Below are 19,584 nucleotides of genomic sequence, written 5' to 3'. Positions count from 1 at the left end.
AAATGGGGGAACTGTGTGGTATGTGAACTATATCTCACTGTTATAAAAAGAAAGAAAAGGAAGCAAAATTTAAAAAGTGATCCCTGATATTAACTCTTTGAGTTATTTTTCTTAAAATAGAAGTCAAGAAAATAAAACAATCAAAAGGAGAGGTATAATCAAAGTTCTTCTATGTCTTTTTTTAACCACCATATTGACCCCCACAGCTGTGGATAAAATGAGTTTTTTTTCCTCTTTATGTTCAAAAGACACGTTACAGAGAAAGAAGTGGAAAACAGTTGATGTGTGATTTCGTTGCTTTGTCTGAGGAAGGCCTAAGAGCCTCTGAGAGGTAAAGCGTGTTTGGGTCGGCCTGGCACCGGCTGGGGGTGGGGAGGGGCAGGGGCCTAGTGCCTCCTGCACCACCACCAAGCACAGAAGCTGCTCTGGCCAGACCCCAAGTGGATTCTGGGAGGATGCAGGCTCTGGCCTCTGAGGGTCAGCAGGTGGTGGAAGCTCTGAGCAGCCCTAGGCCATTCTGTGGTTACGTTGTGAATGAGCATTGACCACTGATTGAGTGCCCACGCCATGCAAATTCCACTGCCACCTGGGGTGGGGGGTAGCATATGAAAAGCCCCTCCATGTGACATTCAGTGTAGACACAGAAGTCACCTCAGAGAGAACCTTCAGGAAAATAAATGTCTCTGTAACACAGTTAGGATTCACACACTACAATGCCTAGAACGCGTCAGAAAGTAGAATTTACAGGATGTAGGTAACCGAATCTTACCACCATCACAAGCGAATGTCAAGTGATTAATAAACATCTCAGTTTGAGAGACTGCTTTAATTCTACTAAGGCTCAGTCTTCTGATCAACTTCCCTCCCTCTTCCTCTGTTTTAGGGGGTGTGACAACAAACGACTTCTAACTCGAGGCGTCTCAGCGATTGGCACACACACTCGGCTCTCTGGCCATGAGAGTCACAGATTTCAGAAAACAAAAACAACAGAAACAATAACAAAAGATGACTGACCTTTGCCCTGCGTTTGGCGGGCTGCGATGGCTATTAACCCCATTTCCTGCGGCATCTCAAACATCAACCTGTGAACGGTGGGAAAGACTGGTCAGCCAGAACAGAGACGGACATGAGAACCAACAGCTCAAAATGAGGGACATTGTTTGTACTCATTTGTGACTGTGTGGGTAAGGAAGGGCCACCTTCCGGTTTCAAGGGATACTGACCCCATTCCCAGCCTCTGTGGTGAGAATGACAGAAAAGGGACAAGAAAACACCATTTAATATCAAAAAAGATTGGGCTGGGTGGAGGTGGGGAGGGGCATGTGTACCTGCCTGAGCTGTTAGTTCATTTAAGACGTTGCTAGATTATATTTCTTTGGAATATCCTATCAAGTTCTTTATTCCCCCTCTGATGTGGTGTCCCTTCTTCGAGTGACAACTAGCAGTTCCTCACATTTGTTTCTACTTACGGTGTGTTTCTGTCCGAACACTAGAACATAATCATAACAGAAGTTTCTGATTATTCACAAAACCAATATGGTGGCAATAAAGCCGTTTAAAAGATACACTGTCCCCTGAGAACTAATTATGTTTTAACTGGAGTAAATAAATCTACACCTTCTGAGAACTCAGGAGAACCTGGGTCGTTTTAGGCTTGAGTTCTGCTTTTAAAATGGTTTCATTTAAAAGAATACAAACTTCCCTTTGGGGGATAGTGAGAAAAGGGCACTATATCTCCACCCAGCGAGTCAACATTTTTTTCAGAAAAGGAAAGGAAAAAAGTCCCGCACTCTGAGAATTTCCTCCCTGCTACGTTCTACATATTTTTACTCCGAGTGAGGAAGGTTTTCCTCTGCATGCCCGGGTGGTGCTGATACGGGACTCAGCAGGCATAGCTCGTGGCAGGATTTACTAAATAAAGCAAAAGTCAGGCTTGCCCACTGTCAGTGCAGCTGCTGGGGCCTCTCTGCAATACTTTTTTGGGGAGGGAAGTGACAAGCACAGGGATGATGGAGAGATGGTATTTTGTATAAACATCAAGTTTCCAAGAATAGTTTCTAGGGTTCCGCAGCACCCCTGTGCTGAGAAGAAAGGACTCACAAGTCCATGCTCTGAAAGCTCTTCATCCCCTCCTCCGGGCTCAGGGAACAGGGAGGAACTTATACAAATGGGAAGAGAAGAGAAATACTTAAAAGCCGAGAAAAACAGCCAGTGTCTCTGTGCACCAGTGGCTCTCAGAGCTCTGCACCGGTGTGTGTGTGTAGACCCCAGTAAGGAGGGGCCCAGAAGACCCTTTCCTTGCTGAGAAGAGCCAGGCCATGTTGGGCAGGGGGCTGGGCTGGGTCTGACGGGCACAGGGCACTCCCAGCGAGCAGGCTGCCCTACTGCCCGGGTGCCAAGCCCACTTCCATCTCACATGAAATACAACTCCAGAAGTATTTCTCTTGGACACCATGAATAACCCATTGAGATCGACTGTGCCTATACGCTGTTGGGCTCTAAGAATAAAGCGTCCTTTTCCTGTGTTGGACCAGCAGAAAATCCTAAGAAGGAATCTTTGTCCGTGCAGGGAAGTACCATTGTCTTCTAGGAACCTCTTGCTTTCCAGAGAGCTGCGGCAACCCTTCACCTGGGCTCCTAAGGCCGCGGGCTCAGGCTCAGGGTGGGGGGGACAGCTAACAAACTTTTCCATGGGAAGCGGGGGACGATTTAGCACGTTGTGAGCAGATTGTGAAGGCTCTCTTGATGGCAGGCAATCTAGGATGTTCTTTAAATAAACACGTAGATGGTAGATAGTCATGTCTATAGCCAGCGATGGTGATGGTGGAATTAGGCTGGGGAGGGGGGGTGAGGTTCAGAAACCAAACACAGACTTCTAGAACAAAGAGAAATGATTAAGGGAACATATGCACTAAAGTGCTGGAGGTTTGGCAGCAGTTAACAAGGCATATTGATGAGAAGACTGAGTTTGTGCTGCTGAAGGCCAAGAGGAAATTCTGCAAGGAGGGAGACAACGGGGGGAAGGAGGTACTGCTTAGTTGGAGACAACTGGAAGCCGCCAGATTTATTTGTGCTATCTGAGATAACTCTGGGGGCCAAACCACACCACTCACGGTCAACAAAGAAGCATTTAGAACTTCGTGCATTTTGCATTTCTGAAAATGAAGTCGCTAGAGTTTGCTTGAGCAGAACGGAGACACTGTAAGTGCATTTCCATCCTGAGTTGATGATGTTCTCACAAAAGGAAACAGAAAAAGAAAAAAAAGGAGGGCGTTCCATAATGATTACCTCCCTGCCTCTGTATATTTTCTTTCCACATTGGCAAAGGCTGTGGAATAAAAGGTTTCTGTGAGTGGCAGCCGAGTGCGTTGACTGTAGTACCAACAGGGCACAGAAGAAAAGTGTTCTGTTTTTGTCTGAAACATCCAGAGCTCCATATGGGTCACTTTGCAAACGGGACAGCAATCTGACCACTTTGGTTACTAAGGACATCATAGCAGCTACCGGGTGCTCAGCCAATGGGAACGTCCTGAATTTCATGTGGTCATTGGAATAAAGCTTCAACAATTAAGACAAATCTAGAAGACAGGGCAGTGTGAATTAGTGAAAATTCTGAATGAACAAAAATTTTAATTCAGCCCAGTCATTTACTTTGGGGATTCAAACCTAAGGAAACAGTCCACATTCACCACGGAGCTATAAAAGTAAAAATTCGGAAATAACCTAAGTGTTCAGTAAGGGAATGGGTAAGTAAATTATGGTACATGAAGTCAAAGGAATAATTTGTAGTCATTAAAAATAATAGTTATGAAGACTATAGCAACATGGAAGAAATCCTTGCAATAGAACATTAAGTTTAAAAAGCAGGATACAAAAACTACATCCATTTTTATTCCAACTACGTCAAATTCATAGAAAATGGAGGGAGATTTGAGAAAACAATAATGGTGATATTTTTTCTTTATTTTTCAACTTTAAGATGATTGGTTACCTTTAATTTTAAAATTATTTTGAAAAATTTAGGGGAAAAAGAATGGCTTTTATGTTCAGATATATTTGTAATTAACTATTCATAAATATTTCTAAGAATAGGACAAAAAGATCTGCTTTAAAAATAAATAAGAAAATAACGATTATCTGCAGCACCCATTTTATGATAACCAAGGAGCAAGAACTTATTTGAGAGTAATTAATGAAATTCTTAAAACCAGCCTGTTCATATGCAATGAGAGCTTTAAAAATTTTATACCTTCTGATTCAGTGACTGTACTTGTAAGATTGAATCCTAAGGAGTATTCAGACAGGGAAACAAACTAATTCAGTGGCACAACTATTCATCACAGCATTACACTGCAAAAAGTCAGAAACAATACAAATAGTCCATAATAGAGGAATGAAAGAAAATCACAGCATCCCTACAGGAAAGAATATCACGTAGCCATCGGTGATACAGGCAAATGCCCACTGGACACCAAGAGGAGATTTAATCAGGATGCAAAAGTCTATATACAGCATGATTCCCATGATGTTTTAAGATATACTTTAAAAATTTTTAGGAAATATAACAAAATATTAGCTGTGGTTATTTTGAGTGTAATTATTTGAAAAACATAGAAAATAAGCCATCCACATAAGTCTTTCTTCTTACTAAAAGTGTATATCCGTTTAGACTTTTTCCCCATTAAAAAAATACACATAGGGGCTGGCCCCGTGGCATAGTGGTTAAGTGCGCGCGCTCCGCTGCTGGCGGCCCGGGTTCGGATCCTGGGCGCGCACCAACGCACCGCTTGTCAAGCCATGCTGTGGTGGTGTCCCATATAAAGTGGAGAAAGATAGACACGGATGTTAGCCCAGGGCCAGTCTTCCTCAGCCAAAAAAGAGGAGGATTGGCATGGATGTTAGCTCAGGGCTGATCTTCCTTGCAAGAAAAAAAAAAAAATACACATAGATATATTTTACAAAATACGTTTATGACGACTAGAAAAATTCCTTATTTTGGAGCTATTGAAATGATGTTGTAGATGTATAGTTATGGAAGTTCTTATTATGTTGATAATTAAAAAGTAAGGCTTAAAAACAGCATTATTGATCCCATTTATGTAGGCTACGTATTCCTGTGTGCATTTATAGAAGAATACAGGACACCTATTAACAGTGCTTATCTCCAGAAGGTGGAGGCAGAATTATATGACGATTTTACTGTCTTCTTTATGTTGTTCTATGTAATCTCTGGATGTTAAGATTTCAAGTAGTTTTTATTTTCCTCTTTATATTTTTCTGAATTTTCCAATATTTCTAGACTTGAAGTACATTGATTTTATGATCAAGGAAAATGCTATTTAAAAAAAGATGTATTTAAACCCAACTTTTCTTTAAGTAGGTTAAGCATGCCCCCGCCAGCTCACACGTTGGTAAACAATCTCCCCCTCTCCGAGAGATCACAGACTCACAATGCAACGGCAGCCAACTGTCTGAGCTTCACCAGGCTTGCTGTATGAATTCTCCCTGTAACTCACACAACACACGTATGGCTACGCTTGTCCCTCATACTCGTCCCCTGGTGGAGCATGTGGCCTGTGAGACAGTGGCAGGCAGGGTCCCGGTTCTGGTCCTCACAGAGACTGCCTCTGGGCTGGGGAGACGGCAGGCACTGGCTGCCAGCATCCTTGGGGTCTCCATCCCGGGGGCACAGACAAGCTTCACCAACTCACGTTCTGGGTGCGCATGCTGTATCTTTTCTTTGATGTCTTCTCCCCCCAATTTTCTCAGTTTTGACTTCTCCCTTTTCTTAGCTTTCAGAAAGACATTCTCAGATGGCCCCCTCATGTTTTCTGTATGTGAAAAAGAAACCTAATAAGGGGGTAGGGGTGAGGCAGGAGGAGGACGACCCAGGAAGTCAGATTTTAAGGCTAACTACTTATTTCTGATTTTTAAAAACTTTCCTGGAAGATGAATTCTCACTATTCATAACCCTGTTGACTTCTGTGTAGTTCAAAGGGAACAGCGCTGAATTTCATTTCAAAAACTATATTTTTAAATGTATTACATTTGAACACAACCATTATTTTTGGGTGGCACTTTTTAAAAAGTTAAAAAGCTAAATATTAAGATATTTTATTTTTTAAAAAGTATCACTCAGAGCAATATTTCTTTTAAAAAACTATCTTCTGTGCAAGAATGTATAGTATTTTTTGAAAGAAAATGAGTAGTGGTTTCTGCTGACAACAACACATAAAATGGAGCAAGGAGCGTGGGAGGGCCCTGTAATGCATGGGGACATGGTCTTGGGTGGAATGTGCTGGACTCTGGCCAGTGACTTCTGAACAGGCAGCTAGGCGTGTGGGCGCAAAGATGAGGCTGATCGTCCCCATGAAACACAGAGCTATCCAGGGACTCTGGGGCTATTGCTCCTGGCAGGAAAGGCAAGTTCCTGAGGAACTTTAGAAACATCATGGTGGAGCAGAGACTCAGACAGGGAATCAGACAGACCTGAATTCAAATCCCAGTGTTGATATGAATTAACCTCGAGCACGGGGCTCCATGTCTCTAAATCTCTTCAGTCACCTATGAAATGGAACTTGGTGCATTTTTGGTAAGAATAAAAGTTGCAACACATAAAGTGGTCCAACATAGGGTAGGTGCTTAGATATAGCACTTTCTTCTTGTTGTATAGATCCTAGAATTTCTTTCTGCCAGAAGACAGGAAAGGCCTCCCATGACGTCCTCCTGGGGATAAGGAAGGTGGTCAGGGAGAGGGAGGGAAGAACAGTGGTGGAACACATGTGTGTTAGGACTCTTCAAAAAGTCTAGAGGTAATGCCTCTTCTCTGTACCTCTCCCCCATCTCTCCTCTATCTCTCTTACCTACACACCCGCTAACGTGATCAGAACCTGGACCTAAAAAGCTTTTAGATTAACCCTAGTCATTGGGGTTGCAAAATCTTTGCTTCCAGTTCTAGGCTCTCTGAACCCACTAGGCAAAGCTATAAATAGTTGGTTGAACTAGATTTTGGTTGACTTTTTAAAGATGGCGCTTTCTTTAGGTTATTGCTTACAGATAATTTTGGTCACTGATGCACACAGGCACATAATACAATAGTTTTATTAATATGTTCTTCCATTATCTTCTGGATTTGACATTTAGAGCTGGAACGACCTATCATCCATCCATCCTGTCGGGATGCTGTTGGACAAGAAAGCTTTAGATCATATTCCCTTCTTCCTCTTCTGTTGTATAACAAGATGAATATTTCAATTAGGGGCAAAATGGGAATGTGGAATGCTCAAAAGCAGAGCCATCACAACTCTCCCCCTCAGTGTTCACAGAAGCAGAGGCCCCACCTGTACTTCTGTTTTGAAGGATGCCTGTGGTGGGACCCTCTGTTAAAGATGCCTGTTTTATTTCCATATCTCCTAGCACACAACCTATTCATAGGTTTTCAGCTAATCCTTCCCATCTCCAACATCATAATAGCATCTACACTACTGCTAAATCATTTCATTGGTCATGGGGAAGGAGTCCTGTGGATTCACTTTCAGAATGAGGTACCTTCCTAGTAGATCAAGCATTTATTGATGTTAGTCTGTATTATTCAATCAAGATGAACACAAACCACTGTTTCTAACCCCTGACACTACACCATAAACATTGTATGCCTGAACATCACCTCCTTCTACCTTAGACCAGCGCAGTTACAGAATTCGCAGATGCACAACTAAACTTGTGTAGATTGAAACAGTCATGGCACCCACAGCTACCTCTGTGGCCATGCCTCACTGACAGTCCTGATCCTAGATCTTTGCCTTCTGGAGGTGAGCCTTAACTATACCACCACCTACGGGAACTCAGACCATGTCCTAACCCCTCCACTAGGAGTCCCCAGATCACAGGGTCTTCTCAACCCACCTCTCAAGCTGATCGGAGTCCATCATCTTCAACTGGGTGTGGAGGGGCTCCCTATGGAGAGTGTTCTACTGCCATCCCCACGAGTCACCTACCCCAACAGAGGGCCTTCTGTTGGGAAATGCGGCTGCCATTTTGGAAGATGGACACTGACTCATCGTGACCACAGGGCGAGCAGACATCTGGGAACCATTTTCCTGCAGGCACTGGGTAGACGTTTCAACTGGTCACTTGGAATTGATGCCGATTTTTTGTGCTACAAGTGCACTTTACGTGCATTATCTCATCCAAGTTTTACAAGTCAGACGGGGACTCAGTCTTGGAAAGGTGAAACCACTTCAATAAGGCCATAGAGCCAGGAAACCAGGAATTCAAATCAAGTTCTGGTTGTTTCTAAGGCCCATGCTATTTTGTTTTTAACCTTTTACTATAAAATCATCAGACTTACAGAAAAGTTGCAAGGATAGTATAAAGAATTCCCTCACGCCCTTCACCCAGCACCCAGATTTCCCAAATGTTAACTTTTTACCACATAGGCTATTCCATCTATCTGTCTCTCTGCCTGTCCATCCATAATTTTTTTTCTGAACCATGTGAGAGTAAGTTGCAGCCATAATGTCTCTTTATCCATATATACTTTGGTGTATCTTTCCTAAAAATGAAGGGTATTGTTTTACATAATCAGAGTACAATTATCAAAATCAGGAACTTAACACTGATACAACACTATTTTCCAAGCTGGGAGTCAGCAAACTTTTTCTGTAAAAGGCCAGATAGTGACTATTTTAGTCTTTGTGAACTATATGGTCTCCGTTGCAACTATTCAACCTGCCGTCCCAGTGCGACAGCAGCCGGAGACAATACGCAAACGCACAAGTGTGGCTGCATTTCAACAAAACTTTATGGACACAGAAATTTGAATTTCATATAATATTCATGTGTCGCAATAAGGTACATTTTTTAAATTAATAGACTTTTATTTTTTGAGCTGCTTTAGGTTTATAGAAAAACTGAACAGAGTTCCCATACGCCCACAAAGTTTCCTTATTATTAACATCTTATATTAGCGTGGTGTATTTGTTATAATTGATGAACCAATATTAATACATTATTATTAACTAAAGCCCATAGTTTAATATTAGGGTTTACCCTTTTTATTGTATAGTTTTATGGGTTTTGACAAATGTATAAAGACATACATCCACCATTACAGTATCACACAGAGTAGTTTCACTGCCCTAAAAATCCCCCATGCTCCACCCATGTATCCTTCTTTTCCTCCCCTCGACTGCTGGCAACCACTAATCTTTTTACTGTCTCTATAGTTTTGCCTTTTCTAGAATGTCATATAGCTTTGGTTCTTTTTGAATTTTTTTCCAATCATTAAAAAATGTAAAACACATTCTGAGCTTTTAAGCAGTACAAAAACTGGCAGCAAGCCAGATTTGGCCCGAAGGCTTAAGTTTGCCAATCCCTGATCTCACTTTTAGAATTTATTCAGATTTCACTCACTGTCCTAATAATGCCCTTGACAGCAAAATACAATCTTCTTTCTAGTTTACGCTCTAATCCAGGATCATTTGTTGCATTTAGTTGTCATGTCTCCTTAGTCTCCTTTAAGCTGGTTCAATTCTTTAGTCTTACTGTCTTCCATGATCTAGACTTTTTTTGAAGAGTGTATTACAGTTATTTTGTAAAGTGTCCCTCACTTTAGATGGTCTGAAATCTCCTCGTGATTAGGCTCAGGTTAGCATTTTTGGCAGGAATACACATTAGTGAGGCTGTATCCTTCTCAGTGCATCGTATCAGGAGGCACATGGTGTTGCCTTGTCCCAGTATGGGTGAGTTAACTTTGATCCACTTGGTTAAGGTGTTGTGTGCCAGCTTTTTCCACTGTAAAGTTACTGTTTTCCCATTGTAATTAATAAGTACTTGTGGGAAGATAAATATCATGTTTCTCATAAAATTTAATCTACTAGTTTTAGCATCCATGGATGATTCTTGCTTGAATCAGTTATTTATTTGTTAGTTGCCAAATAGTGATTTTCTGATTCCATCATTTCTTCCATGTTTACTTGTTGGGATGCTCCTATAAGGAAGAGCTTTTTCTTCTCCCCCATGTATTTATCTTTTTATTTATTTATTTATTTATATCAAAGTGAAGTTATATATTCTTATTTTATTCAATAGATGTATACACTTCCCTATCGTTATTTATTTTGATGTACAGATTGCCCCAGATTTGGAAGTGAAAGCTCCTTCAAGCTGGTTCCTGTGTCCTACTGACATGTCCCTGTCATCTTTCAGCTCTTCCTTACTTTCTGGCATAACAAGAGGTTCCAGGCTCATCTTGAACTTTCTCAGCCTCAGCCCTGGAATCAGCCTTTTCTCCAAGGAGCTCTGGTTCCTTTTAGTGGAGAATGTTATTTATAAAACAAATCTGGGTGCTAGGAAAGAGCTAGGAAGTATGTGTTTCCTTCCTTCCTTCCCTCCCTCTCTTCCTTCCACCCATCTATCCATCCATCTACCTTAAAAACCATGGGGAATAAAGTCAATAATATTGTAATAACTTGGTGTGGTGACAGATGGTAGCTGGACTTATCATGATGATTAGTTTGTAATGGATAAAAATATCGAGTCACTGTGTTGTACACCTGAAACTAATATAGTTATTGTATGTCAATTATAATTAAAAAAAAAAAAACAAACAAACCACGAGTTCACTAAAAACTTCAATTCCAATTCAGCACCACAAAGTTCATTCTATTCTCCCCCTTTCCATATTTGTAACTTCCTTCTCCAATAATGAGAAATCTGGCTCCCATTATCTCAAATATATTTACTTATTGGCTCAATACTGTAATAAATAGAAAGTAGTTTCAGAATTGCTGACCCATGCTACCATGAAAACAAACTTACTAACTAGGGTTCAATATTTGTCTACAGTTCTTTCTGTCTTTCGCCTGAGGGTATATAGTCAAATATTGGTTTAAAAGTTCCTTGGGCTCGTTCTTTTTTGCTTTCACTTTAGTGTGGTTATGTGATTCATCTGAAACAACGTTAGGCTTAATTGTGCTTCTGTATTCCATTATAGGGTCCTCCTCCAATCTTTGTTTCTTTTTTATTTTTTAACTTGATTCCAGGAGTCAGAACTGTACGGAAAAGGATACTCTGAAAAGTGTCACGCTCCCCACCCATCCCTTCTACCTGGATCTCCCCCTCTAATTCCTTTCTGTGAATAACAATTCAACTAATCTCACTAGTTTCTGGTTTATTCTCCCCATGTTTCTTTCTGCACAAATGAAAAGATACATGCACATTTTCTTATTTCCCTTTCTTCCTTACAGAGAGTTTCCGTTTTGTCGATACCCCTTTGCCCTTTGTTTTTTTCACTTAACATAACCAGGAAACACTCTTTATAAGTTCATAGAGCTCTTCCTCATTCTTCTCGAAAGCTGAGTTGCACCCCATTGTGTGGCACAGCTTATTCAAGCACTCTCCTATGCGTAGGCATTTAGGTAGTTTCCAAAATGACAGTCTGATGAATACCCTTGTTCACATGTTGCTTTTGTATTGCTGGAGGTGTATCTTCAGGGTCATTTCCTAGAAGTGGGATGTGGGGTTAGAAGGAAGATGCACATGTAGCTTTGTTAGATACTGTGAGACTGCCCTCCATTACTAATGAACCAGCCAGGTATGGGATACCTGTTCCCCATAGCCTAACCAATAGAGCGTGATGGCACACTTTTTAGTTTTTGCCAATCTGATATGTGAGAGATGGTATTTCAATGCAGTTATAATTTGCTTTTCTCTTATATGTGAAGTTTTCATATGTTTAATGGCCATTTATATTATATATATAGTGTGTGTGAATTACCTGTTCATGTCTTTTGCCTATTTTTAAGAGTTCCTTATATATCAAGGACTATTAGTGCTTTATCTGTGTCATCTTGCCAATATTTTCTCCCAGTTTGTTGTTTGTCTTTCAATTTTGCTTATGGTGTTTTTTACCATGTAAAAATTTTTGATTTTTTATTTTTATGTAGTCAATTGTATCAATCTTTTCTTTTATTGCCTCTTGTTTGTGTGTCATCAGAGCCTTTCCCTACACCCAGGTTATACAGGAATTCTATTTATTTCTAGTACTTAGAGTTTCACTTTTTAGATTTAGATCCCTGACCCATGTGGAGTTTATTTTTATGTATGGTGAAAGGTATGGATCAGATTTTATCTTTTTTCCCAAACGTCTATCAAATTGTCCCAGGACCATTTGTTAAAAAGTCGACCTTTGGCCTAGGAATTTCAGATGCCACTTTTATTATACACTAAATTTCTATATGTACTTGGGTCTATTTCTGGACTTGCTATTCCTTTCTGTTGTCTCTCCATTTATTCATGTGCCAATATCACACTGTTTTAATTATAGAGGCTTGATAGTGTGTTTTAACATCTAGCAAGGCTAGTACTATCCCATGGCTTTTCTTTTTCATTGTTTTCCTGGCTATTCTTGCATATTTATTTTTCCAAACAAACTTTAGCATCTAGCTTAATGGTAAAAAAACAAACAAACAAAAAAACAACTTAATGGTATTTTCAGTCCAAGTGCATTAAATTGGGGAGAACTGACATCTTTGTGATGTTGAGTTGTCTATCCATGGGCAAGGGATGTCTTACATTTGTTCAAGTATACTTGTGTGTCTCTCAGACACATTTTAAAGTTATCTCATGTAAAATGTGCACATTTCTTGTTAATTTCATTCTTAGGTATTTTACCTTATTTGTTACGGTATGCAATACCATAATATCCTTTACCGGTTACTATTTGTGTATATAAAGACTACTGATTTCTGTACGTTAATTTTATATCCTCCTCCCTTACTGAATTCTTTTGTTACTTGAGTAAGAGAATCATTGATTCTCTAAGGTTTCCTATATCATCTGCAAATGGAGACGGTTTTTCTTCTTTTGTTATTATGTCTCTAATTGACTTCTCTTCTCTATTTGTATTGGCTAATACCTTCAGTACAATGTTAAGTACAAGTGGAGATAGTGGGCATCTTTGCCTTGTTTCTGATCTTAATGGAACCCCTAGTTTCAAGGGTTTCTCCACTGAGGAATATGCTATCTTTAGGACTCATGTACACACACACACACACACACACAATCATATTAAGAAAATATCCATTGATTCCTATTTTTGGAATGTATTTATCAAGATAGGATGTTGGGGGTCAGGCTCGGTGGCTTAGTGGTTAAGTGAGCACGCTCCGCTACTGGCGGCCCGGGTTCGGATCCGGGCGCACACCGACGCACCGCCTCTCCGGCCATGCTGAGGCCGCGTCCCACATACAGCAACTAGAAGGATGTGCAACTATGACATACAACTATCTACTGAGGCTTTGGGGAGAAAGGGGGGGAAAAAAAAGGAGGAGGATTGGCAATAGATGTTAGCTCAGGGCCGGTCTTCCTCAGCAAAAAGAGGAGGATTAGCATGGATGTTAGCTCAGGGCTGATCTTCCTCACAAAAAAAACAAAAAAAGACAGGATGTTGAATTTTATAAAATGCTTTTTAAGAATCTATGGAGATAACCATATGCTTTTTCTCCTTCAATCTATTAATATACTAATGAACTAATATATCTATAAATATATTAATTTTTTTCTATTATTGAACGAACCTTGCATTCCTGAAAAAAAATATTTGATCATAGTATTTTATTTTCTTAATGTGGTGTTGGATTCTATTTGTGGATATTTATTATTTCTGCATTGATGCTATAAGTAATATTGGTCCGTAATTTTTTTGTATTGTAACAAATTTAAGTATCAACATCATTAACTTCATTAAAAAGAGTCTGAATTTTTTCCTTCACTTCCTGTGAGCCCATGCTCTTTCTACTGAAGTACTACCTCCCAACAAGACTAAAATAAGTTTCAGCCACTGATCCTGTAGGACAATTCCAAGGGAAACCTTTTTGATTTCTTCTCGAAATAGCTTTAGTATCCCTGGTCTGCATCAAGTCTCTGCACCTGCACCTCTGTGTGAGTTATTTACAACATGTGGGGAACAAGGCAATGAGTCCAATTAACATGGACTGGGTTAAGGAATTTATGCCTAAGAACTTGAACTGAGGCTGCACCTTCACCCCAGACAGTAGACTGGATGGACATCAGACTTTCTCAAGAGGGGCTAGACCAGGTCTGATAGAGATCAGCCCAAAATGACCAGGTCTCTTCACATTCCAAAAAGCATTGCTCATGTTTAACAAGATGGGGGTCACAAAGGAAGCCGTTTTAAGACTCTCCTCAATCATCTCCATGAAAACTTCAGAAAAAAATGAGAACATAGTTAGATATTTTACGCCGTACTTTTCACTCAATTTTAACAGATGACTCACTCTTGGCTACAAACTACCAAGCTCAATAAATGTGAGTTCCTGACCACAGAATCAAGGCCACAGAATCAGAGCTGACTCTAGGGCAAGGTTCTCTAACAAATCTGTGCATCAGAACCACCTGTGGAGTTTTAAAAAACAAACAAAACAAATAGATGCTAAGGCCCTATCTTAGACCTACTGAATCCCATTCTCCAGAGCCAGAGCTTGGGTATGTTCTAGGGACTAGAATGCAGCTGCTCCAAAGGCTGGTGTTCTGAAACCATTGCACCAAAAGCTATTTCTCAATGCCTTTTTTTTTTTTTTTATAAATTTTTATTTATTTATTTTATTTTTATTTCCCCCAAAGCCCCAGTAGATAGTTGTATGTCATAGTTACACATCCTTCTAGTTGCTGTATGTGGGATGCGGCCTCAGCATGGCCGGAGAAGCGGTGCGTCGGTGCGCGCCCGGGATCCGAACCCGGGCCGCCAGCAGCGGAGAGCGCGCACTTAACTGCTAAGCCATGGGGCCGGCCCTCAATGCCTTTTAAAAAAACTATATTTCTTGAAAAATCTTGAGAGCTACAACATCAAGGAGTCAATAATTCTCCTTTGGCCACCACAACTACTGAAATAAAGTATTGCATTCTTTTTATGTCTTCTAGAATAATACAGAAACAGTCCCACAAATGAAGAGATTTTATTTTCTAGAGCTAAGGTGGTGATTGGAAAAGGGAAAAGGGGAGAAAGAAATACGGTATTGGCAGCTGAACAGAAAGTGTATACCAGAGAGCGCCACTGTATACAAGATGGTGACTTGGTAATGTTTAATGTCAGAGTTCCCTCTTAGTGTTCTGTTCCCCTACAGTGGCTTCATTCATAGTCACCAGTGTCAGGCCTGAGTAGTTTAGCCCCATGCAGCATGTCAAGGGCTGGGTTGCGCGCGCGTGCTCGCTCTCTCTCTCTCTCTCTCTCTCTCTCTCTCTCTCTCTCACACACACACACACACACACACACACACACACACACACAGCTCTACTTCAATATCACAGGCTTCCCACAGTGAGTACACCAACCAACACAGCACCACTTTTCCACTCACTTTAAGATTTCTCCAAGGACTTGTGAACTCATTAATGAGCCATGTATCTTCAACAACAGGTAAAGAATGGGATCTTTGGGTCCTCAGTAAGTACCATAGGGTTCTAGACTGCATATAACCCAATGGTACCATTTACTGAGCACCCAACCATGTGCTGGGCCCTTGCTATGAGCAATTTTCTCACTTCAACACTCCAGGAACTCTTGTGATGGTCATTGCCATGTGGTCTCATTTTACTGATGAGGAAGTGGAGGCTACTTGCATTAAACGGCCTGATGAGGTTCCAGAACATTTAACCAGGTTTGCCTGGCTCAGAGGCCCACTCTGAGTCACTACCAAAGCATCTCTTCCTTTATCAAAACAAAATCTGAAGGTAGAAATGCCACCAGTCTCTCAAAATGCATTTTCTAGTTGTGTAAGTTTGACGGTCCTGGGAGTTTTACATTTTTCTGGAAAGTTATAAAAATTTATACCCAAAGAATAACATTAAAATGGGGTTCTTGCCTTTTTTTGGAATTGAAATCGAGTCATCTTAAATTTTTAAAAATTAAATACCACCACACTTGTGCCAAAGTTCAACAGCTCGGCCTTGCTTGTCTGAGGAGGTGTTTTCCCTGCTCTACAGACGTTCTGTTTCAAATATGCTGATCTGTCCTCACCAAATTTACATAAAATGCCATAATAAGCAGTTTCTTTACCTACAGAGCCAAGAAACGTCTGGGCAGACAAAGCATGAAGGTAATGGATTTCTTCCTCTAGAAAGGGAAGCTCCACCCTGCCACCCAGGCCCTCACTGGGCCCTTTTTCCCTCCCCAATGCCGTCGCTGCTTCAAGGGTAATTATGACGAAGAATTTCCTGCCCCTGCCAGCTGGCCTCAAAACCACTGCTTCTTTCACCACCTTGCTGCCCTGGGTATCACCCTTCCTCTTTGCCTCTCACAGCTCAGACCTCTCTCCAGAGCCTTCTTTGCGCCCCACCCTGCTAGAGATCAAGCAACATGCCAGAGCTTGCTCGACCAGGAAGCTTAGCACCAGCTTAACTCTTCACTCAGTGGGACAAGGGGCCTCTTTCTTTAATGCAGGGCTTTGCTCCATGCTATGCTGGGTTTATGGCCCCCAGGAACTAAACCTCGTTCAGAATCCAATTCTATAACAGATTTTTGTTCAAATGGTTATTTTCCAATCCCCCTCCCCAATCCCATTTTTTACCCCACTCTGTTGACCCCTTGAGGCTGGCTTTTGGTGGGGCTTCATGCTGGCAGGACATTTTCTATCCTACTCCCTTACTGAATTCTTCTATTGTTCAGTTAGTTTTATCACTGATTCGCTAAGGTTTCCCAGGCATACTACCATATCAACTTTAAAGAGAGATGGTTTTACTTCTTTTTCAATGTGTAGGCCTCTAATTGACTACTCTTGTCTATTTGAAATGGCTGATATCTCTGGGATGATGTTAAACAGAAGTCGAGATAGTGGACATCCTGGCCTTATTCCAGGTCTTCATGAAAACGCTCTTAGGGTTTCCCCATTAAGTGGGACAACAGCTTTAGGACTCAGTGGGTCTTCCTCAATCTCTCCCAACATTGAGCCTCGGTCTCTACTCTCACGGACTCTCCAAGGGGCTCTGGAAAATACTACATCCTTCCTTGCCTCTTCAAGCCCAGGGGTGGCAAAGGATTCCCCCTGTGGCTGGTCTCTGTAGACACCCCCATTGTGTGTAGGGTCCTATCACCCTGCCTTCACCTCTGTAGGCTTTCCCTTTATCTCAGCTGGATTCTGTCTGTGGCTCTGATGGCTGCAGGTACCAACCACGTGCCCAGTGCAGTTGGAAGTGTGGTACCCTCGCCCTATTTCAACAGGACACTTGTGTGTGGAGAGCAGGATGAGCACAGATGAAGAGTCAGCTTTTCTGGGGTTTCCTAAAACACTTCTCTCCTGGTATCTTTGTCTTCCCCCAGCCTTCTTCTGCCTCTTTTAAAAAGAAAGTGCTTCCCATTTGTTAATTTTTGAGTTTTTACTGCCCTTTTATTTTGCCGGACATTTTATAATCAATCTGCTGTATATGTTTATATATGCTTTTCTATTTAAACTTTTTTTTTTTCCAAATCTAAAAAACATAGTACCATACCGCCGAAGGTGTCAGGAAACACGCTCAAATAAGGACAGGCTCCAAAGACTGCCCTGCCAGCAAAATGCCAGTAAAATCTGAAACCCGGGTTCAGACACACTGGGAATGTTCCAAAATTTAAAACTTAAAGAACTTCTTTATTCCAGTAAATCAGCTTCCCTGCGAATACCATCAAAATCCTACGCTTTAATGAGTGAGGGAATATCAGAGGAAGGGGTGGAGAAGGAAAGGATTTGGACGAGTACGAAATTTAATTTAAAAACTATTATGAGAAGTTTAATTTCCCCCTCCCCCAACCAAATACATAAATCTTTTCCATGCGTTTTCTTTGTTTCATTTTTCTTAAAAAAAACTTTTTTAAAAGGCATCCTGAACCATCTGAAACAATGACAGAGTAAGTCAATGGGGTGGAATTTTTAATAACAAATATTTATTTACTGGATTCCTATTAATTAAAATGCCATGTTAGATATATGGGAGAATGCAAAGAAATCTTAAGCAAAGTTGCCCGTCTCATTGGATGTTTAATCAAATGCGGAAAAAAAATACATGGACAGGATAGATAATCAGCAATACCAGGCCATGTGGCCACTTAGGACGAAGGGACAATAAGAGGTATCAGAGTTCAGGGGGAGACGGCTCACTTCACGGAGGAGGCGGGGGTCGAGGTCAAGGCACAACAAATGCTGAATTGCATTTAAAGATGTGAACGCATGTGAAAATAAGCTCGCCTTTGTAGTTAATAATTTCATCTACATATAGCATGCATTCAGCCATTTTTCAAAGCTGGAACTTATCAGGGCCAAGAAATACTTAACAAATCACAAGAATACGGATTTCTCAGATTTTTCAGTTGAGGGTGTGTGTGCAAGCGCATGTGTATACACATGTTGGTTTGCTTTGGACACTTTCACTTCCACTCCAAGTCCTGGTGTAACCTAGTTTTGGATGCTTTTCCAAGAGCGTCCCCCAGGGCCACAGTGGGATGAGGTACCACTTTCATCTTACCAGGAAATTGGCAACCAAGTGCCTATCTTTTGGAGAGGGCTGGGCCATTACAACAACCACTCAGCAGCCACTTGCTCCATCCAGACTGAAGGGTTGGTGGTTCAGGGAGCCTCTGCCACAGCTGGGGTCGCAGAACACCCAGTAGAGGTGCTTTCCTGGGAGCGCCTGTGGGAGGGGTCACCCGCCTATGTGGAGCCCCAGTCTCCTTGTAGATAAGACTGGACCCTACCCCTTAACTCACAAGGCCTCGTGGAACAAATGTGTCACCCTGGACAGGCACCCTGAGGTGCCTCTGCCCTAGTTCCCTCTCCATGCTCAAACTAACATGATGGAAGGCTCCTTGGCGGTATCTCTTCTAGAAGAGGAGGCAGCTCCTACATTCCAGAATAGGCCATTTACAACAGGGCACACTTCACTCTGGTCTGAGGTGCTCTATCACAAGGATATTCTGGAAAAAGAGGAATCACCTTGTCCCCCCATCCTACCTCACACGACTGTTGGGAAGATTAAGAGAAAAGGTGAAAACACCTGATACAGCCACCAAGCGCTCTGTTAATACTGATGGTTGTTACTGTGGTTGAGAAATGCCCGGTTCGTTTCTGCTGATAACCAGGCTGGAAGCTGCCTCGCCACTGGCCTATCCACCGGATTGTCAGGGCTCCTTGGGGACACATCACTGCCTCGTGCTTATTTCCTTTGCTTGTCATCATCCCTTGGGTTGGCTCGAGTTTGATCACAGGTTTATTCCGTTTCCATTTTGCTAGATTCGCTCAACAACCTCAAGCTTCTAGTAAACTGTTCATGACCACTCCCCGGAAAAGATAAAACTGTGGCAATTCCTGGAGATGGCACTTGGTCTTCCTGAAGCTGTACTGTGCACGTGTCCCCTTTGCCCCCATGCTAAACGCCTGGTGAAACGTCCTGCAGAATGTCCCTGAGGGGCACAGCTAACTCCCATGCAGGACGTGCTGGGTTCACGCTGCAGCTGGGAGGCACACACGTGCGCAGAGCCAAAGCGACACAGCACAGCCACCCTTTGTCAACAGGGGGACCTGGGTGGATTCTCGG

The 19,584-nt window shown here is 41.7% G+C and overlaps 1 protein-coding gene across 7 annotated transcripts in view; it reads right to left on the bottom strand.

Moving 5' to 3' along the window:
* The window catches only part of HLCS (holocarboxylase synthetase), a 213,346-nt gene that overhangs the window by 12,249 nt on the left and 181,513 nt on the right, over nucleotides 1-19,584 (bottom strand). For all 7 annotated transcript variants that reach the window (XM_087418103.1, XM_087418106.1, XM_087418100.1 and 4 more), the window contains one exon: nucleotides 1,015-1,082. In XM_087418103.1, the coding sequence (XP_087274229.1) occupies nucleotides 1,015-1,082 (68 nt within the window). The remainder of the gene's footprint in view (nucleotides 1-1,014; nucleotides 1,083-19,584) is intronic.

The sequence above is a fragment of the Ceratotherium simum genome, chromosome 27 (genome assembly GCF_057802395.1).
Source record: "Ceratotherium simum simum isolate JZ-2026a chromosome 27, ASM5780239v1, whole genome shotgun sequence".
Lineage (NCBI taxonomy): Eukaryota > Metazoa > Chordata > Mammalia > Perissodactyla > Rhinocerotidae > Ceratotherium > Ceratotherium simum.
The sequence above is the reverse complement of the archived record's forward strand: the minus strand, read 5'-3'. Positions and strand labels throughout refer to the sequence as shown.